The following is a 22,801-nucleotide window of genomic DNA, read 5'->3' as shown; positions in this document are numbered from 1 at the left end:
CATCCATCCATCCATCCATCCATCCATCCATCCATCCATCCATCCATCTTCCGCTTCTTCTGAAGTCAGGTCTCGGTGCAGCAGCTTGAGCAGGGAGGTCCAGACATCTCTTTCCACAGCCTCTTCGAGCTCTTCTGGGAGGACCCCAAGGTGTTCTTAGGCCAACTGAGAGATGTAGTCTCTCCAGTGTGTCCTGGGTCTTCCCCGGGATCTCCTCCCAGTTTGACAGGCCTGAACCAACTCAACTGGCTCCTCTTGACATGAAGGAGCAACGACTCTACTTCGAGTCTCTCCAGGATAACTGAACTTCTCACCCTATCTCTAAGGGAGAGTCCCATGTGGAGGAAACTAATTTCAACCTCCTGTATCCACAATCTCATTCTTTCAGTCTCTACCCAGAGTTCATGGCCATAGGTGAGGGTAGGAACACAGACTGACCGGTAAACAGAGAGCTTTGCCTTACAGTTCATCTCCCTCTTCATCACAATGGACCAGTACAGAGCCCTCAATACCTCGGACAATGCACCAATCCATCTGTCAGTCTCACGCTCCATTCTTCCCTCACTCGTGAACTAAACCCCAAGATACTTGAACTCCTCCACTTGAGGCAGAACCTCACCCTCGACCTGAAGAGAACAAGCCACCCTTTTCTGTCTGAGGACCATGGCCTCAGATTTGGAGGAGCTGGTTCTCATCCCAGCTGCTTCACACTCAGCTGTGAATCGCTCCACTGAAAGCTGAAGACCACAGCGCAATGACGCCAACAGGACCACATCATCCACAAAGAGCAGAGATGAATCCTGAGACCACTGAACTGGACGCCCTCCACCCCCTGGCTGCACCGAGAAATTCTGTCCATAAAACTTATGAACAGAATCTGTGACAACGAGCAGCCCTGGAGGGGTCCGACTTACTACCAGCAACGTGTGTTGTTTTGATTGCTTTTATTGTTGTCTGTGATTTTGTTTGTATAAAACAGGTCTCTCTTGAAAATGAGTCTTCTTCACTCAAGACACTACAATGGTAGGCAAAGGTGGTCTGGGCCCCCTTAGATTAATCTTCAGGCACCCCAAGCATTTGAAGATACCATACTTGTAACCATTATAAAAACAAGAAAGCGCAGTTTCCTCACATGGTGGTGGACATCTTGGATTTTGACTTGGCAACCCCATTTATAACAGGGAGCTTTCTTACTTTTCGATGCAGCCGCACACCAAAATGGAAGTCAGAATTTTATTTGACTCACCTTGATGTGAAAACAAGCTAAAGGTCAGAATATTTTAAAATGAATCATTATTTTAAATCTTTCCTCAGAATGTTCTTGCTTTTTAGGTAAAAAATGAACCGGACTACCGGTATTGGGACTGACTTTGGTTTTGGTAGCGGCTCCGGTTCTTTACGAGCTTTGCCAACAGGGTTCTTCTCAGCTTCCTCAGCCGTTACAAGATGGAACTCCGCCTCCACCTTCCCCTGGAGGATGGACATAAGTGTGCTCGGTCAGACTTTGAGTGTTGGATTTTATAATTATGTACACGTGTGTACGTGCATGTGTGTGTGTGTGTGCGTGCGTGTGTGTGATGGTGTAGATACCGTGAGCTCTCCAGTTTTCAGGAAAGGCCACCATCCTCGTGCTCTCTTCTGCTGGAAGATGGAGGTCCTCTCACCCAGCTCCGCCATCATGTCGGTTTTGCAGGACTTGGCTGTTTTGGCTCCACGAGGAAATTCATGTAGGTCCAGCTCCAAAGTGCCTGATCACAAACAGTCAAACCCGTGACACATGCACAGACATGTACACGTGCAGAGAGTCACACGCTCACCTAAGAAGTCGTCCGAGGAGAGCGTCTCGAAGTCCCACACCTGCAGGATGAGGATGGCAGGGAGCTTCCGCTCGGTTTTATCCAGAGAGAAAATATGTTCCTTTTTCTTTACGACCACAACCTGGGAGAGAAGAATGAGCACATGCGAGATGAGCTCCTGGGTCCGAACACCACTGTGGGGTTCATTGTGTCTGCACCTTTTCAGCAGGCATGTAGCTGAAGGGGAACACAAAGCGCCAGTTGAAGTTTCCTTCTCCGGTCAGAGAGTTGTAGTGCACGTCAGTCTCCTGCCGGTCGTGTTCCAGTCCTTTCAGCCAGCTTCAGAAAATGAGAGAACAGCAGGTGTCTTTGGTTAGATCACCTCACTGGAAGGTAAAGTACTTCAAAGATCCTGTTAGACTTCTGCTGATTGTTGAGTGGAAATACCCTCCATCCGTGCCTGATGTGAGCACGATAACTTGAAAAACAAGTGAAGGAATTTCCAACTGATAACCAGATGAACCAGCTGAATAAACTTTGTGTCATCATTTCAGGACTCTGGATTCTCATAGAGGTTATTCTTGGCCATTTCTCGACATACCTCGAGAATGTTTATGGATCTCACCAGAGGACATTGACTGATTACAGTGACCTCTAGAGCATCTATAAGCGTTGTTGACTGCTCTCGTCTCTGATGCAGAATGTCTATGTAAACGTGCTTGTTTGTGCGAGGTGTTTTTTCAATTTTAGAGATTTTTCTCAGCCAAGAAAAAAGTCTGATAGGAATTTTTTTCGCCTCCAACTCCTACATGTGTCCAGTTAACCACTGTTTTTGTCTGTCCAAACAGGTCTCACTTGTAAGAATGAATGAAAAAAGTACAGACTTCCATTCTGGTGTGTGGCAGTGTAAGAATGGTTCCTTTGGGTTGCCATGTCAGAACCCTCTGTTCTTCTCCACAAAGTACCTCCTACAAACTTGAACACTTTGCACCAAAAACATTACGGTTTACTTGTGTTCCTTGCTCAATTTTTTTTCTTGCTATTCTACGGTGAAACCAGATGTGTTTTCCCTCTCTCCCCCCCACCCGCTTCCCTGCTGCTCTCTTTTGTCCTGTGAACCCTTAAAAAAGCCTCTCTTTTTTTTCCTGCATACCTCTTAATTGGACGGATCAGCTGGTCTCTCAACAAAATCGATCAACTTCTCCCGACAGGAGTCAGGGTAAGGAGGACCCTCTGAACTCTAAGGAACAAATTGGATTTATGATGACGACTAGAATCTACTGTTTGGGTCGGTGGAATCTGGTTGTCTACAAATTCGTGTGGAGGTGTTGAAGCTTGACAGTGCTCGGACTGAATGTGGAGCTGTGACAGGGAGTTGGAGCAGCTGTTATCAGGACTGTGATCTCCCTGGCAGCACTCATGAATGGTGGAATAATCCGGAGAAGCTGTGAGCTCGACTTTTGGAGTAAAGGATCAATTTGGCTGTTTTGGAGTTTCCATCAGAGAATATGTACCAGCAAGACTTTAAAGGCAGAAACAACAATTACGAGTTCTGCCTGACCCAAACTGTGGCCTTGATGCCGGACTTATCTCAACTCCTCCTGGAATGTTTAGAAACAACAAAGATGCTTTGACTGTTTCCTCACCCCTCCCTTCCCCAAGGCCGTGGACATGTGACAGAACCTCAACTGAGCTGAAGATGAACGTCACCTCTTATCTGGACAATGGCTGAGGGGGGGCTCTGGACTATGCTACGACTTTCCCTTAAAAATTCAATGTTTTCACCGCCTATATGTTCATGTATCATGTCTGTTTATGTTGCTTTGCTGTGGGAGGTTTGTTTGATGCCTCAAATCGTGCCCTGTCTAGGACATGGAGTGAGAGATCTTTTTTTTATACCGTCTCTCCTCATGTTTTCTTTCCTTTTCTTATCTAAGCAAAATATTATTCTGAATAAGAATAAGAAGGCCACACTGATTATTTTAGCCGCAGCTTTGTGCACACCGCCCATCTTTGGACGACTGTACGGACATATTCGCGTTGTATCTCGGTGCAATGCCAATAAAGTTTATTCTGATTCTGATTCTGATTCCAGTCCAGAAAAACACCCATTTCAGAAACTGTATGTATGATCAGAAGTTGTTTAATAATGGATATTGTAGTTCAGCAGAGGAACGTGAATGAAGCCTTCTCCATCTTAAATCAACTGGTGCAAACAGCAGAAAAAGAGGGCAAGTCAAAATAAAATAAATGTTTTTACCCTTTGACATAAATGTCACTGGACTGTTGACCCGTCAGAAAGTTGGTGTCCTCCAAAATCACATCCTCTGTGTTCCAGATGATGATACGAAGCTCATACCTGAACGCACACACACCATAACATCATGTGCCTGTTTCTTAACACAAAACATCTTGAAAATTGGCAAACATGCTGTTAGATGAATGGGCCTCACCCTTTTGGTTTTCTTGGGGAGATGTCTACTGGAGGTCCTGGGTGTGGCAGGTCCATGGGGAACATATCCACCCACATCCGGACCTGACCCTACACACACACACACACACACACACACACACAGAGAGAGAGAGAGAGAGAGAGTGAGAGAGAGAGACTCACCTACCTGTGTTTTTATAACATCAGAGAACAACACACTAATTTCTACATAAAAAAATATCAAAACTAAAATGAACACATGGCTGGCACATATTTCTCGTCTTCTAGCAGCAACTGCAAAACAAACGTTTTTAATTTGTTTGTACAAAAACACCAATGGATTATGTCAAACCAAAACTATCAACTGGGTTCAATGTAGCTGTGGCAGCCATCTTTAAGCAGGTAGACTACAAAAGCTCAGTTGTAGATGCTCTTCTAATAATTACTTTCTGACAGTTTCATTGAATTTTGTCTGGTGATTTATGAGATGTGCTAACAAATATTTTTCTTGCTGCTTATCACGAAAGTGAGTTTTGATAATTAAATACCTGGTCCATTCCAGTTCGGGCCTTGTTGTACAGTGTTCTGGTCTCTATATGCTCAGGTACCAGTTTGCACCCCACAGCTGGGATCTCAGCCCACCGATGCAGGACCTTCAGAGACAGGTGCTCGTAGGACTCCACAGGTTCATCTGAGATGTGCGCACATGTGCAAGAATTAAAACTGCTATCAACATGTGAAGAAACTATAGCTCTTTGTGATGCAGCCATGTACCCACCTTGTCTTTAAAAACAATCAAGTAAACAAATTCATCACAGTAGCTGATGAAGATGACCCCATTTTTTGTTACCAAAGTCGCTACTTCTGATTACCACTAGTGCAACAGTATCAGGCCAGCTTCCCCTGTGGCATTAACTGTCCCAGGCCAAACTATACCTGTGGGTGTAAAATAGCCTAGGCCATACTATACCAGTCCAGGCCAAAATATACCCATCTATGTACCCATATATACCTATAATCGTACCTCATACTAAATGTTTAGAGTACTAGGATTGAAGTCTGTTAAATTTCTCGGTTATGGAGCTTTGCCAATGTTTCAACTCTCATTGGTTTCACACCATACTTCACCAGTGAAGGGCCTGCCCACTGCTAGTACCCACTCAGCCCAGTTTATGAGACCGCCTGGTTTCAGGTTTCAAGCGGACTGCTCTGAATTGCTGATTTCGACATAGGCAGACAGCAGCCACTGATTGGCCAGCGGTGCTACATCACTGGATGACCCACCCAGCAAAACGTTGGTTACGTACTGTAACCCCAGATTCTATGAGTATAGGCGTAGCCCTTTAAGGCCTTCGCTTTAGTGGGTTTATCCCGTTATGCGCAGCATAATCACTGAAAAAATTTAGTCCACGCCCACCTGCTGTGTGGGCTCCACCCGGTCCGTATAAATTACATTAAGAGCGGGAAATAGGCTCCCAAAATAGCTTTTTTCTTCAGCCATTTAGGAGCCAGTGAGGCCCGACACTTAAAGGGCTACGCCTATACTCATAGAATCTGGGGTTACAGTACGTAACCAACGTTCTATTTCGTATAGGCTTCTCCCTTTAAGGCCTTCGCTTTAGTGGGTAAAGGGCGAAGCAGATGTGGTCCTCGCCTCACTGGGTCCATTCGAACACCATATGAAGCAGAAGCTTGCCCAAAAAAGTCTAATCACTCAGCTCCCATGTGCATAATTACGCATTGCATAATTATGTGGCCATGCACAGACGCATGTTGTGTAACTATGCATTCTGAATGCATGAACGCCCCGGAAACATCAACGGGGAGGGAAAAACGCTGAAAAGAGCCATGAACCAACCGGTTTACGGCTGAACCGTATGAACAGATTAATAATAACAAGTGAGTTGATTATTAATCAGATGAACTGATTGGTAACAATAGTCGTGAACTGATTAATGACAATAAAATCAAATAACAGTCACAACTTGTGATTGATAACATCTCACACTGTAATGCATGCAGACGGATGTGAGTAAAACGGAGTTCCATGAAACAACAATATTCATTCTGTAAACACTAAGGACAGAATGTGTCATGGAACAGGCCATCACATCACCTAAATAAAGGCGAGTAATGAGCAGGGTGTTGACCACGCGGCCACAGTGCAAAATATCCTGCATTGACATACCATTATGTAAAGCAGTCAAAAAAGCGATACCCCTGATAGAGTGTGCTCTGAGGTTGACAGGAGACTCTAATTCTGATGCTCTGTAGGCTTCAGAAATAGTCTCGCACAGCCAGTGTGACAAGCGCTGGGTGGATAACGGGCGACCTGCAGATACATCTCTATAATGCACAAACAAATGTTGACGCATTGCAGCTGTGCACGCTATGTAACACGTCAATGCCCGCACAGGACAGAGAAGATAGAAAGACGTTACTTCTTCTGATCTGTGTGAAAGGGGGGGGGGGGGGGACGACCCCTCCAACGATATCGCTCTTGATTAAAAGAGCTCGTGATGTATTAGGCATAAAAGCTGGGTTGATCTAAAATCAGCTGATCTGCCGTCAGCCTAATTTCTGAGACATGACGGAGCGACAAAGAGGGCAGACAAAACACTCACTCTCTTAGTGGATGTTAAAGCCAGCAGTAGGGCTGTTTAAAGAGACAAGAATTTAAGTGGAACCTGATCCAAAGACTCAAATGAAGCTTTGATCATGACCTGCAGGACCAGTATTAAATCCCACTGGAAACAAGTGGGTGTGAGAAAGACCTGCGTCTCTGTACACCTTTTAGAAAACGTTTCATCAGCGGATGATAAAACCTGTTCTGTCTCAGAAACCTTCATGTCAGGAAGAGATGGCTGCAGCATACGTTTCAAACGTGCTGGATGCAAATTTCTGTCCATCAGCTGCTGCAGAAAGAACAGCATGCCACCTAAAGAACATGAGGAGGTCTCTACATCCTTCTCTGTACATCAGCACTGAAAAGCTGTCCGCTTTGATGTGTACATCGCTGTGGTAGATGCACCACGAGAAACCTGAATTGTGCGCATTACATCCTGTGGGCAACCCATCCTCTCTAAGCGGATCTGTTCAGTGGCCAGACCCAGAGGTGCTGGCCTATTTCTGGGTAACTCCTGGTCGCTCCTCCTGCCTGGAAGGAGAGCGTCCTCCCTCTACGGCAGTTCCCACGGGCACCCCGACAGCAGGCGTTTCAGGACTGGGAACCATGGTGCACCCACGCGCTCGGGGCCACCAGGAGAGCTGTCAATCCCTCCTCCTGAGCTTGGTACAAAAACCATAAGATCAGAGGAGGTGGAGAAAAAACGCGTTCAGAAGCATTTTGGGCCATGGACTGTGGACAAACGCATCCACCCCCCAGCGGTGGTTCGTTTCATGGGCTCAGAGAAGCGCATAATTGACACTGAACGTTTCCCGTGTCACAACAGGCCCACAGCCGCTATATCAATCTTAGACAAATGCTCCGTCAGAGGATGATTAAAGGTTGTTCTGTCTACGACAACTTTGAGACAAAAGAAAAACACGGTTGCAGCATACAATAGTCGTGCTGGACACCAGATTTCTGTCCTTCGGCTGCTGCAGAAAGACAGCATGTCTTCCAGTGGACATGAAGTGGCCTCTACGCCTTTCTGTACAGCAGCGTTGGAAAACTGAGCACTTGATGTGAACAGCTCTGTGGTGGATGCAGCACGTGACTCCTGAATTGTACGCACTACATCTTGCAAGAGATCCATCCTCTCAAAGATCTGCACAGCAGCCAAACCACAGGTGCTGGCCTATTCTGATTAATTCCTGATCGTTCCTCCCGCCTGGAGGGAAGCGTCCCCCCTCCACGGCAGGTTCCACGAGCGCCCTGATAAAAAATGTCGTAGGCCTGGGAACCATGATGCGTTCACGCACTTGGGACAGGGGAGTTGCCAATCCCTCCTCCTGAGTTCGGTTCAGAAAACTGTGATACCAGAGTGAGAGAAGGAGATGAAAGGCATTATGACCACAGGCTGTGAGCAGGACGTCCACCCAGCGGTGGATCATCCTATGGCTCCACGCTAATTATAATTGACATTGAGCGTTCTCTCGTGTTGCTACACGTCTGCAGATGCTGGCAGGATTCTACCGTGTCTGAGTCCTAGTTCTGGGTGGAATACATGAGATGTACCCACTCCAATGGAGAACAGATTGGATGTGTCCCACACAGCATCTGTCTCACGATGTGGCACATGGATTGAAAAAAATGCATACATTTCCTGCTAGTATGTATGCAACAGTCACTCGCTGTCTGAGAATCACAAACTCTGATGATTCTGCAGCTCAAGGTCAGTGTTGAGTCACGTTCAAAGATCCCGTGCGACACTCCAAAAACATTTAAAAGGCTGCTGTGTGGGGAGCCACAGCGGCTCCACAGCTTATTAAATGTGTGTGACGTAGATCTGCTGACGGAAAACAGCTGATATCACTCAACCGATTCACGTGAGTTGCACTGCTGCCCCCTGTCTGTACAAGCTGCTCAGCAGCAGGTGTCCAGATAACGCAGAATTAAAGCGGCTCGAGCGCATAATGGAGTGTTCTTTCTCACAGCTCAGAAAATTGAGAGCTGCGTGCGCACTTTCATGCCGCGGGGGCGCGCATCGGCACCGCTGACAGTGAATGAAAACAACCTTAAGAAAGGCTCATTCGTGATGACTGTGTGTGATGGAGCCGCTTGTCAGATAAACCATGCTGACAGCCTGGCTAAGAGACACTTCATCATAAAATGATGTTATTTCGCAGTGTCATCAACACACCTCCAGCGACCGGACACCTAGTTACCTTCCGTTGAGCTCTTTTTGTTGTCCTGGAGGGCCCCCTGTTGGCGAAGTCCAGGAAAAAAAAAAAAAGAACTTCCGGCTGCCGGGGACGTCTGACGGGAGGGGCTGGCGTAGCAGAGCTGGGGAGGCGTTGAGCAGCCATGGAGCAGCTGTGGAGCATCTTGAAATGATCTCTAGCTGATGAAAAGAGGATCACCAACGGACTCTTGCATCTCTCCTGAGAGGAAGGTGGAGTGACGGGCCAGGAGAACTTCTGGGACCTAGTTCTCCGGCTGCGATGTGGGGCGGCAGACAGCAAAAGAGGCGCACCAGTTGAGGATGACGTCAGCTGACCTGTAGACTGAGCGTACTGCAGGGGGTGGCAGCGTCGTTAGCAAGCAGCTGCTACGAGAGCGGAGTGAGCCGAAGGACAGAGGGCCACCATCTCTTCTCGCCTCTGAACATGTACGCCAACAGCGTAACGTGTTGTTTGCTGCAGCCGTGTGGAACACATGCTGGTGAGCTCAGTTGGAGAGCGGTGTCACCGTCTCGGTTATGCTAACCGGAGGCACGAGACGCTGGTCCATCTCGAACATCTTACTCCAATGAAGCCTCCATCAGGCTCGGCTCCAGAGGGCACGGAGGGACTTTCCGCTCAGTGAACCCCTGCTCTGGAGATGGGTGCGGACTGTGGAGACCAGCTCCCCCAATCTACCAGGAAAGAACCCGTCTGTGGCCTCGCCCGTAGGACGTCCTGTTGGGAGCACGAGGCCATATGGATCAAGATGGTGAGCCGGAATGGAGCCCAGTAAACAACCTTCCCGCCGGATCATCCGAACTGGCGGGAAAGGCGTAGGACGTAAAAAAGGGTCCTTTCATGTCAGCCTCCTCCTGGGTTACGCCGGGCAACCCCTGAGGGCGCCGTCGGCCGGGAGCGGTGTGATCGCCGATGTGAAACGAGGTGGGATGGGTTGAGCATTCACTCAGCCCCCCTCCACCGACACTATGCTCCCCAGGAGGGAATGACCAGCGGGGGCTGCAGCTGAGCACGCCTATCCCGGAGGAACCATCCGATTCGCTCCGAGGGTCGGCAATAAGAGGAAAAATACAAGATGGCGTTGTCCAGCGTGTAGTGACCTGTCACTGAGAAATATTCCTCGGCGCTTACCTTGAAATAAGACTGCTCGTCATCTTCTCCTCGGGGAGGAGAACTCACCGGACGACCGGAGGTCGACTGCCGGGCCAAGCATCCTTAACAAAGGTTGGTCATCTACACAATTTTCCTTCTTTGTTCTTCTGACAGCGCTATTTTAGCTCGCTGAAGAAAAAATGGGAGCCGATTTCCCGCTCTTAACGTAATTTATACGGACCGGGTGGGGCCCACACAGCAGGTGGGCGTGGACTAAATTTTTTCAGTGCTTATGCTGCGCATAACGGGATAAACCCACTAAAGCGAAGGCCTTAAAGGGCAAAGCCTATACAAAATAGAACTGCAAATTACATCTGAACGTCCAATTCCTCTCTGATTGTGTTAATGAATAGCGCCACAAGAAATGAGTGCATTTACCAAGAAATATCATAGATGATGGCACAGCATGGCTACACCCGGACCTATAAGCAGTGCCAGTGTAAGCTAAAGAAATTGAAGTCCAATAATAGGGCAGTTAAGGACCACAATGGGCAGAGTGGCTCTAACACAATAACCTGTTACAATACACTTTGGATTGACGATCCTGCCCACAAAGCGGGAAAGCTAACTGTTAACAACAGTGTACTACAAGTATCCTGATGCATGCTCAACAATCCAGGAATCTAAAAAAGTTAAGTCTGGTCCTCTGGACGGGTTCAAAAAACAAAAAATTGTAGAAACGTTTTGTCTTTCATCCGAAAGACTTCTTCAGTCTGAGGTGCTGTATTCAGCTCAGTCTTATAAATAGCACCTTCCCAGAGTGGATCAACCAGTTTTGCTGCTGACAACCAAATACCAGCTGCTCACATGATCAAGGATGATCATCAGCCTGGCAATGGATCATTAGCACCCTGATGGCTGTTTACTATTCACAGGAGGCTGAGTGATACTAGCAATAACAACATTGTAAGAGGGGGACAGTTGAACCCGGAGGCTCCGCCCCTGTTTAATGATGGATGGTTTCTTTTCACAAAGATGGCCTCCTTTACTCCTCTCTCAAACATCATTCCTCTCTATGCAGGATGTGAACATCTTCATCCCTGAAAAGGTGACCTCTGACCTGCAGATGAGTGTAGACTGCAGAGTCCAGAGTGTACCACAAGGTTCAGTCTTAGGACCCACCCTCTTCACAATCTACATAAGTAATGTAGGTCAGATTATTCCTGATGCATCCTTACATTTCTATGCCAACGACACAGTTGTTAATTTTTACAGTTGTGCTGCTGATTATCCATGCGGCTGATCTCATGCTGCTGATTTATTTCATGCAGCTGTATTCATTCGTACTCACCTACTCACACAGGCTCGAATGTTCATGCTACTATTGTTCTGTGTATAGCTTTTGTACTATTAAGTGTTGAGCATATTCTTAGTTTAGCATATTTCTTATTTCATATCTTAGATCTTTATACTGTTTTCTTCTACAGTTTATACCTTTGGTATTGTTGGATGTAACTGGGACCATGTGTACACAATTTCATTCCACCTCATGTACCACATGTGATGCGAATGACAATAAAAAACCTTGACCTTATTGTTGAGCTAGAACAGTTGCAAAAGTTTTCCAGCTCTTACAATCTGCTTTCGACATCATTTAGTCTGATTTGTTCCGTCTCAAACTGGTGCTAGATGCTGATAAAACCAAAGGGATGTTGTTTTCAAACAGGAAGTCGGTCCCAGCAGTTCTTCCTTCTATTTTATCTTTGAATGGTGTCTCTATTGAGTTTGTTGATTCTTACAAATATTTGGCTGTCTTGGTCGATTCGCATCTCTCTTTTAAGCCTCATGTCGAAAACTTGGTAAAGAAACCAATGCAGACACGTCCCTGTTTTTACTTTCCTAAATCGCCTTATAATCTAGCTGTTTTTTGCTACTATTCTTCTTGATTGTACTTTTGGTTGCTATTTTGTTTTGATCTGTAAAAAAAAAAGGAAACTTAAATTTGTATGTCTATGCCTATTTTGCCGAGTGAAGTCGCACTTATCAATGATATGAGCGACTTTAATTTACCTGACAAAGCTGAACCATCAATAAAATGTTGAAAAGTTATGTAGTTCTTGTGTTAATAACTCAACACTGCTGGATTATAATCTGGCCTGAGGGGTATAAACAGGCCTAGGCCAATTTATACCCTGGAGTATAAATTAGCTTTGGACATGGTATACCCAGGGTATAACTTAGGTCAGGCTCCTCTAACCCCAGGTATAGTACAGATCGAGGGTATACAGTACTATGAACTTCTGTTTTCTGTTATCCACCTACTCCTAAAGAAACATTCAAACTTTATTTATACAGATTAATCCCATTGAACCTCGGGGACTCATTTACAAGAGATACCTGGTTTTAACAAAGAATGATAACAGTAGTCAACAAAGACAATAATAGACAATCATAAAGGATGCGTACAAATTGAGATTTTTATTGTTTTTAACAAGTGAAAATAAAATGGTATTTAAAAGAAAATGTAACAAAAAAACTGCTAAATTGTAGGACAGTGCAGAAAACTAAAAACAAGAACATGTCTGCATTGGTTTTTCCCAGTAACTTAACAGATGTTTAAAGTCACTTACAGAGGTCATGGTCGCGAGCTTCAGATCTTTTAAGAGAGAGGTTAGTCTCATTGACTCACGAGGACTAATTTTCAAGAGAGACCTGTCATATTTATTCAACCATTATTTAGACAGGTTAATCCCAGTGATATAACACAAAATAAAAACAAGCTACTTTATAAAACGGTAAAATACTAAAAACAGGAACATGTCTGCATTGATTTTTGCATCGAACTTAGCCATTGTTTAAAATCCCTTAACATAACTTGTCATTACATAACTTGACCTTTCTCTTTCTAGAAGTTTTCAGACCACTGTCAAAATATCCATTTAATTCTAAGATTTTGGAAACAGTTGTTGCTTTCACATGCCCTCAGCTCTTCTGGATAAATACATCCTTTTGATCGTTTTTAATTTGACTCCCGCAGAACTCATCCCACTCAAACAGCTCCTGTGAGAGTTTGCCTTGTTATGGAGCATTTTGTGTTTTTCTGATGTTTTACTGACCTCAACTTTAGATACCATTGATCATTACATGAAGCTTGACTGGTGGATGTATCAGGGTCTGTTTTAAAGGAGGGTTCTCTATATTTGTCAGAACAACCTTTTTCTGTTACTTCTTCCACTCCTCTTGCCTACAATGCTTCACAGAGGTGTTTTAGGGCCCTTGTTGTTTTTGTTACCTGTTTCCTCTCAGCATATTTTGACACATATTAGGATATTACACATTACACATATTATTTGTTCAGTTATATATCTTTTAAGCCCCAGGATAATTTTTTTTTGTTGCTACAAACGTTGAACAGATACACTGAGGATAAAAGCTAACGCTAAAACTGGCAAACTCTTGATACCCTCTCTCTTTCTGTCGAACGTCCGCTCATTGGACAACAAGATAGATTTGTTTCGTTTGAGAGTGGGCTCCTCAGAGGAGATGAGGAAATATGTGGTGCTTTGCCTCATGGAATCATGGCTTAACAGCGACATGCCAGACTCAGCCTTCCAGCTGGATGACAGACTCTTTTTCGAGCGGATCGCTGCAGCGAGCTAGGCAGCAAGGGTGGGAGTGTGTGTGTGTGGGGGGGGTAGTATGCATTTACATGAGTAAAAGTTGGTGCACAAATGGCACACTGATAAACTGTCATTGCCCCAAGGCTTTGGAGCAGGTAACAGTGAAATGTTGACCACATTAGCTACCATGCAAGTTCACAGTAGTGTTCATAACAGCTGTTTACATAGCCCCGGACGCTAATGCTACCGACGCTCTGCAGGAGCTGTATGATCATTAGAGCAAACACCCTGAGGCTCTTTACGTAATAGCTGGAGACTTTATTCACGTGACTCTAAAAGACTGCCTCCCAAGATTTTACCAGCATGTGGTCATTCCAACACATGGAAACAGCACGCTGGACCGTGTTTACATGAACGTAAAAGATGCATACAAAGCCGAACCCCGTCCCCACCTAGGATTCTCTGATCACATCTCAACCTTCCTAGCTCCTGCTTACCTTCCCCCGCTATGCTCCAGACCGGTACAAAAGAAAGTTAAATCTGGATCTAAAACAGTGGCCCCATACTGAAAGACTGTTTTGAACAAACAGACTGGCAGGTCTTCAGAGAAGCTGCTGACAGTGAGGGGGCGCTAGACCTGGAGCAATACACAACCTCACTTCTGGTGTAGATTAGTAAATGTGCTGATGATGTCACCACCATTAAGAGTTACCCGAACAGGCTGAATGCAGAGGTGCGCACCCAGCTGGAAGCCAGGAACACTGCCTTCAGGTCTGGAAACTCCCAGGATCTGAGAAGGACAAGGAAAGAGCTGGTTGCTGGCATTAAGAGGGCCAAGGCCACTTATGCACAGAGGATCCAGGGTCAATTCACCTCACAAGATCTACAGAGCATGTGGAGGGGCATTAAGTGTATAACAGATTATAAAGGCAGGAGTGAACAATACCCTAGAGACTCATCACTGCCTGATGCCCTCAACAAGTTCTATGCATGCTTTGAAGACCCAAACAGACCACTAAGCACCAGACTCACCTCACCACCAGATGAAGAGCTTCTCAGCGTGATCTCAGCCAAAATGAGGAGTTCTTTCAGGAGGATTAATCCTCACAAAGCAACCGGCCCAGATAAAATCCCCAGGAAGGTGCTGAAAGACTGTGCCAATTAGCTGTGAGGTGCTGACCGACATCTCTGACTCCTCAATTACGCTGGCAACAGTTCCTACCTGCCTGAAGACCACCACCTTCATCCCAGTCCCAAAGAGCTCTACAGTGACTGGTCTGAATGACTACCGGCCAGTAGTCCTCATCCTGATATTCACTAAATGCTTCAAAAAACTGGTCATGACCCACATCAAAACAACCATCAACATCAACGAGGACCCTCACCAATATGCATATCACGAGAATCGATCTACAGAAGATGCCATCTCCTCTGTGGTCCACACTGCACTCACCCACCTGGAGCAGAAGGACTCCTATGTCCGTATGCTCTTTGTGGACTTCACGTTTGCCTTCAACACCATGATCCCTCAAACCCTGATGGACAAACTACTCACACCAGGACTAAGCCCCTCCATTTGCAACTGGGTCCTAGATTTCTTAAGAAACAGACCACAGTCTGTGAGGATCCACAATTTCTCATCTTCCACCATAACCCTCAGCACTGGCTCTCCTCAGGGCTGTGTGATGAACCCTCTCCTGTTTACTCTGCTCACATATGATTGTGCACCTACCCATCCAGGCTGTCATATTGTAAATATTTCAGATGATACAGTGGTGGTGGGATGCATCACAAACAACGATGAGTCCAGCTACAGGCAGGAGGTGGAACACCTGGAGAGCTGGTGCAAGAAGAGCTGTTAAACTGGGTTTCTTTTTCAGAAACAGATCCTGTCTAACCCTGAATGCTAGAAAACGCCTTGTATCTGTGACTTTCCTTCCTTCCATTGATTACAGTGACATTATTTACATGAACGCTCCTACAAGAACCCTGCAGATGTTGGATGCTGTCTATCATGGTGCACTAAGATTCATAACTGGCTGTAACTACCATACCCACCACTGCACCCAGTATTCACTGGTTAACTGGACATCATTAACTTCACACAGACTCTCTCACTGGTACATTTTCATCTTTAAATCACTTCTTGGTCTGCTGCCTTCATACATCTCCTCCTACATGTCTCTGTGTGAGTGCAGCTACAGCGTGCGCTCTCAGGACATTATTACCTGCAGTGTTCCCTCATTGAGGACTGAACTAGGCAAAAGGGCCTTCTCCTACTCCGCTCCTGTTTCCTGGAATATCTTACAAAAAGATCTGAAGCTCTCGACCTTTGACCTCTCTAAGTGGCTTTAATAATCTGTTGGACTCCTGGCAGGGACCAACGCAGACATGTTCCTGTTTTTAGTTTTCTACATTCGCCTTAGAATCTAGCTGTTTTTTTTTTTTTGTTACCTTTTTCTTTTAGCCATCCTATTTGGTAAAAAAAAAAAAACCAACCTGCAGTATTACTTTTTATAATTGTTTATTGTTGTTGCTGTTGTCCATTGTTGTCATCTTTCTTTGTTGAAATCAGGTCTCTCTTTTGTTAATGAGTCCTCGAGGCTCAATGGGATTTACCTGTCTAAATAAAGGTTGAATGAAAAGAGAAGACTAAAGGCCCCAGTATACTTGGGCGTATGTCAGTCCACAGAGGTTTACGCATACCGGATTAAAGTCAAAGCGGACGCCCACAGGGCATGTCTGTGCAAAGCTCATGTTTTACGACCGCGTACCTGTACTCAGTGTCACACAATAAACTGCCAAGCAACTGACTGTTCTATTTCGTATAGGCTTCACCCTTTAAGGCTGTCGCTTAGTGGGTTTATCCCGATATGCAAAGCATCGCACTGAAAAATTTAGTCCACGCCCACCTGCTGTGTGGGCCCCACCCGGTCCGTATAAATTACGTTAAGAGCGGGAAATCGGCTCCCATTTTTTCTTCAGCAAGCTAATAGCACTGTCAGTAGAACGAAGAAGGAAAGTTGTGTAGATGACCAACCTTTGTTAAGAATGCTTGGCCCGGCAGTCGACCTCTGGTCGTCCGGTGAGTTCTCCTCCCCGAGGAGAAGCTGACGAGCAGTCTTGTTTCAAGGTAAGCGCTGAGGAATATGTCTCAGTGACAGGTCGCTACACGCTGGACAACGCCATCTTGTAATTTTCATCTTATCGCCGACCCTCGGAGTGAATCGGATGGTTCCTCCGGGACAGGCGGCGCTCAGCTGCAGCCCCCCGCTGCTCATTCCCTCCTGGAGAGCGTCGTGTCGGTCATCACTCCAGCTGCAGGAGCTTGTTGGAGGTCCTCTTTTCATCAGCGAGAGATCATTTCAAGATGCTCCACGGCTGCACAACGCCTCCCCAGCTCTGCTACGCCAGCCCCTCCCGTCAGACGTCCACAGCATCCGGAAGTTCATATTTTTCCCGGACTTCGCCAATAGGGGGCCCTCCAGGACAACAAACAGAGCTCAAGGGAGGATAACCAGGTGTCGGTTTGCTGGAGGTGTGTTGATGACACGATGTGAAATAAACATCATTTTATGATGAAGTGTTTTTTAGCCAGGCTGTCAGCATGGATTATCAGACAAGTGCCCCATCACACACACTCATCACAAATGAGCCTTTTTAAGGTTGTTTTCATTCACTGTCAGCGGTGTCAAAGCGCGCATGCAGCTCTCAGCGCCCGCCGTTTACGTCAACGTTAACGTGAGACCGCGGTACGAGCCCAGTAACGTATCTCGCTCTCGGCAGGAGTGGCATGCGTTTTTCATCGCAGTGGTGTCAAACGCGCGCTCCCGCGGCGTCAGCAGTTTCACAAGCCTCACAGCATCTCTGCTCCTTCATCCTCGAAGAAGGGTTTCTGAATTAAAACTGCAGCTCGTGGAATTACTCAAAAGTTCACGTGATTCGCAGCCAAGAATGAACATGTTTCTGCAGACCGAGCCAGTGGTAACCTCGCCTCACCCGCGGCAATCCTGGCTTAAGGCGTCGCATGAATGAGGGCGTACACACACGACTCTTCAGGGCACGTCGGCTCATATGTGCACCCGCTCCCCGAACGTTTACATGGATCAGCTGCACACAACGTGAGCACAACACATGAGCTGCGTCCCGCAGCAAACGCACAACGATTTGCATGCTCGGGGGCGCGCATGTTTTCTTTCTCACTCAGCGCGCACCAGCTCACATCAGCATGCATGTGAGTTTCACAACATAAATGCGTGCCCGCTTTATAACTTATAAACGAGTGGCAATGAGCGCGCGCTCCAGACGGATGGGCGAACCGTTTTCATCCGGGGATTCACGCTGTAGTTCAGCTCAAACCCCGGTGTGGAGGAACTCTGTGACGTTTTCTGCCATTTCTGAACAGATCCCGTCCCCTCTCGCAGAAGTTCAGGAAATTCTGTTTTAAATGTTATTTCTAGAGTCTCAGAAGGAGAGGAAAACGCAAGGTCCCTCTCTCATCACTTCCTGGTCCCAACGAACTGGAAAGATGAGATTTATTCTAGATTTGTCAATTTTTTGAACTGTGAGAAACAACACTCCATTATGCGCCCGAGCCGCTCTAATTCTGCTTTATCTGGACACCTGCTGCTGCTGAGCAGTTTGTACAGACAGGAGGCAGCAGTGCAACTCACGTGAACCGGTTGAGTGATATCAGCTGTTTTCCGTCAGCAGACCTACGTCACACATGTCAGTTTTCACAGAGGCACACACATTTAACAAGCTGTGGGGGCGCTGTGGTTCTCCACACAGCAGCTCATTTAAATGTTTTTGGAGTGTCGCACGGGTTCTTTGAATGTGACTCAACACTGATCTTGAACTGCAGAATCATCAGGGTTTTTGATTCACACAGACAGCAGTGACTGTTGCATACATACTAGCATGAGATGTATGCGCTCAACCCATGTGCCACATTGTGAGACAGATGCTGTGTGGGGCACACCCAATCTGCTCTCCACTAGAGTAGGATACATCTCATGTATTCCAAACAAGGGACGGATGTGATGTCCAAAGACGGTCCTTTGTGGCACGGGGACCTGGGACCTTCCACCCAGAGCTATGGCTCAGACATGGCAGAAATCCTGCCAGTGCCTGTGGACGTGTAGCAACATGAGAGAACGTTCAATGTCAACTATAATTATCATGGAGCCACAGGACTATCCACCGTTGGGGTGGACGTGCCTGCTCACAGCCTATGGTCGTAATGCTTTTTCACCTTCCTCTCTCCCTCTGGTATCACAGTTTTCTGAACCGAGCTCAGGAGGAGGGATTGGCAGCTCCTCTGTCCCAAGTGCGTGAACGCATCATGGTTCCCAGGCCTACGACACTTGTTATCAGGGCGCTCGTAGATCCTGCCGTGGAGGGAGGACGCTCTCCTCTAGGCGGGAGGAACGATCAGGAGTTAATCAGATTAGGCCAGCACCTGTGGTCTGGCCACTGTGCGGATCTTTTTGAGAGGATGGATCTCTCTCAAGATGTAGTGCTTATGATTCAGGATTCACGTGCTACAACCACCACAGCACTGTTCACATCAAGTGGTCAGTTTTTTCAGCACTGCGGTACAGAGAAAGGCGTAGAGGCCACTTCATGTCCACTGTACGACATGCTGTCCTTTTCTGCAGCAGTCGATGGACAGAAATCTGGTGTCCAGCACGCTTATCGTATGCTACAGCCATGTTTTCTTCTTGTCTCAAGGTTGTCGTAGACAGAACAACCTTTAATCATCCTCTGACGGAGCATTTTGACTCGGATTGAAATAGCAGCTGTGGGCCTGTTTGTGACACGAGAAACGCTCAGTGTCAATTATGGTTTTCTCTGAGCCCAAGAGACGAACCACCACTGGGGGTGGATGCTTTTGCCCACAGCCCATGGCCCAAAATGTTTCTGTACGTGTTTCCTCCACCTCCTTTGATTTTACGGTTCCTGAACAGAGTTCAGGAGGAGGGATTGACAGCTCACGACCTGTGAGGTCAACCAGGAGAGCTCCTGGTGGCCCCCGAACGCGTGAACGCACCATGGTTCCCAGTCCTGCAACGCCTGCTGTCGGGGCGCCTGTGGAAACTGCCGTGGAGGGAGGACGCTCTCCTCCAGGCAGGAGGAGCGACCAGGAGTTACCCAGAAATAGGCCAGCACCTGTGGGTCTGGCCGCTGAAAGGATCCGCTTAGAGAGGATGGGTTGCCCACAGGATGTAGTGGGCACAATTCTGTTTTCACGTGCTGCATCTACCACAGCGCTGTGTACATCAAAGCGGACAGCTTTTCAGCGCTGGTGTACAGAGAAGGGTGTAGAGGCCACCTCATGTCCATTAGGTGGCATGTTGTCTTTTCTGCAGCAGCTGATGGACAGAAATTTGGCGTCCAGCACGATTAAAACATATGCTGCAGACATCTCTTCCTGCCACGAAAGGTTTCGGAGACAGAACAGGTTTTTAATCATCCGCTGATGAAGCATTTTCTAAAAGGTGTACAGCGACGCAGGCCTGTTTTCACACCCACTTGTTCCACAGTAGGATTTAATACTGGCCCTGCAGGTCCTGATCAAAGCTCCATTTGAGTCTTTGGATCAGGTTCCACTTAAATTCTTGTCTCTTTAAACAGCCCTGCTGTTGGTTTTAACATCTGCTAAGAGGGTGAGTGATTTATCTGCCCTCTCTGTCGCTCCGTCATGTCTCAGAATTCAGGCTGACGGCAGCTCAGCTGATTTAAGACCAAACCCAGCTTTTATGCCTAAAAACATCACGAGCTCTTTTAAATCAAGAGCGATATCGTTGGAGGGGTCCCCCCCCCCCCCTTCACACACAGATCAGAAGAAGTAGCGTCTTTTCATTTCCTCTGTCCGGTGCGGGCGTTGACGTGTTACATAGCGTGCACAGCTGCAATGCGTCAACATTTGTTTGTGCATTATAGAGATGCATCTACAGGTCAACCGTTATCCACCCAGCGCTTGTCACATTGGATGTGTGAGGCCATTTCTGAAGCCTCCAGAGCATCAGATTTAGAGCCTCCTGTCAACCTCAGAGCACACTCGATCAGGGGTATCGCATCTTCGACTGCTTTGCATACTGGTATGTCAATGCAGGACATTTGCACTGCGGCTGCGTGGTCAACACCCTGCTCATTTATTCACTTTTATCTACATAATGTGACGGCTCGTTCCATGACACATTCTGTCTTTAGTGTTTTACAGAATGAATATTGTTGTTTCATGGTACTCCGTTTTACTCACATCTGTCGGCATGCATTACAGTGTGAGATGTTGGTATCAGTCACAGGTGTGATTGTTATTTTGGTTCTATTGTCACTAATCAGTTCATTTGATTAATAATCAGCTCTCCTGTTATTATTAATCTGTTCATACGGTTCAGCCGTAACCGGTTGGTTCATGGCTCTTTTCAGCTTTTTTCCCTCCCCGTTGAAGTTTTCCAGGGCGTTCATGCATTCAGAACGCATAGTTACACAACAGCGTCTGTGCATGGCACACATAATTACGCAATGCGTAATGACGCACATGGGGAGCTGAGTGACAAGACGTTTTTTGGGCAAGCTTCTGCTTCATACGATGTTCGAATGGACCCAGTGAGGCGAGGACAACATCCGCTTCGCCCTTAACCCACTAAGCAACAGCCTTAAAGGGCGAAGCCTATACGAAATAGAACATTGGTTACGTACTGTAACCCCAGATTCTATGAGTATACTGTAAGCGTAGCCCTTTAAGCGTCGGGCCTCACTGGCTCCTAAATGGCTGAAGAAAAAGCTATTTGGGAGTCGATTTCCCGCTCTTAACGTAATTTATATGGACCGGGTGGGGCCCACACAGCAGGTGGGCGTGGACTAAATTTTTCAGTGCGATGCTTTGCATATCGGGATAAACCCACTAAGCGACAGCCTTAAAGGGCTACGCCTATACTCATAGAATCTGGGGTTACAGTACGTAACCAACGTTTTGTATGCAACACCAATGCATTAAACTCCCCTTCTTCATCCCTAATCTGGCCTTTTTTGTTGTTGTTTTTTTTTCCAAGAAGCAAGCAATCTGTTCCTCCTCTTTCGTTGAAGCCATGACTGAAATTGTGAGAAATGAAGGAATTTGTCACGAGCGAATAAAAATCATGTCCAGAGTGACTGCAGGAGGGTCTGGAGATTTCCTGGTGGGCTGGTCTCTGATGTGTGGACTGCAGGGCCAGTGTTCCCTGTTTTTTTTTTAGAACTTTTTATTAACAACATATAAACACAGAACACTGCTGCGGCTGGAGCTGCCAGCTTTCTTTTTTTTTTTTTTTGGCGACCTGTCAATAAATCCAGTAGGCGTGTCAGCAAATGACCAATCGGCGAACTCAATTTGACCCGAAGGTAAACGGCCCTTGTCTGTGAAGCTGCTCTGCAGCCGCTCAGGCAGGGATGCTTGAGTATGAAGTCTCAACCCTCTGCGCATAGTTTTCACAGTTTCCGTGTGGCTGACAGGACGCGCGGGTATACTGGAGCCTTAACCTTCACATCAATGTGAAGAAGATGGTCGTGGACTTCAGAAGGAACAAACACACCTAAACACACTACATCCAGATTCAGGAAGAGGGCCACCTGCATCATGAAGGACCCCACTGACCCAGCACACACAATTTTTGCCCCGCTCCCCTCAGGAAGGAGGTTGAGGAGCATTAAGTGTAGAACCACTAGACTGAGGAACAGCTTCTACCCTGAGGCTGTTAGACTCATGAATCTCTAACCAGGAGAATCACTGTGAAAAATCACATCATGTTGCTGCTGATCTGTTTCATGTTGCTGCTTATCTGTTTCATGTTGCTGCTGATCTGCTTCATGTTGCTACTTATCTGTTTTATGTTGCTGCTGATCTGCTTCATGTTGCTGCTGATCTGTTTCATATTGCTGCTGATCTGCTTCATGTTGCTGCTGATCTGCTTCATATTGCTGCTGATCTGTTTCATGTTGCTGTGTTCATGCGTGCTCATCTGCTCACACGG

The 22,801-nt window shown here is 46.6% G+C and overlaps 1 protein-coding gene across 1 annotated transcript in view; it reads right to left on the bottom strand.

The window, feature by feature from the left end:
- The window catches only part of fer1l6 (fer-1 like family member 6), a 101,165-nt gene that overhangs the window by 1,819 nt on the left and 76,545 nt on the right, over positions 1 to 22,801 (bottom strand). The window contains exons 38-44 of the mRNA XM_037687125.1: positions 4,776 to 4,918; positions 4,250 to 4,338; positions 4,057 to 4,155; positions 2,015 to 2,135; positions 1,818 to 1,938; positions 1,591 to 1,748; positions 1,370 to 1,470 (exon numbers count right to left, since the gene is read on the bottom strand). Coding sequence (XP_037543053.1) covers positions 1,370 to 1,470; positions 1,591 to 1,748; positions 1,818 to 1,938; positions 2,015 to 2,135; positions 4,057 to 4,155; positions 4,250 to 4,338; positions 4,776 to 4,918 — 832 coding nt within the window. The remainder of the gene's footprint in view (positions 1 to 1,369; positions 1,471 to 1,590; positions 1,749 to 1,817; positions 1,939 to 2,014; positions 2,136 to 4,056; positions 4,156 to 4,249; positions 4,339 to 4,775; positions 4,919 to 22,801) is intronic.

This window comes from Nematolebias whitei, chromosome 13, assembly GCF_014905685.2.
Source record: "Nematolebias whitei isolate Nwh7 chromosome 13, NemWhi1, whole genome shotgun sequence".
In the NCBI taxonomy this organism is placed as follows: domain Eukaryota; kingdom Metazoa; phylum Chordata; class Actinopteri; order Cyprinodontiformes; family Rivulidae; genus Nematolebias; species Nematolebias whitei.
This window is presented reverse-complemented; position numbering and strand designations above follow the sequence as displayed.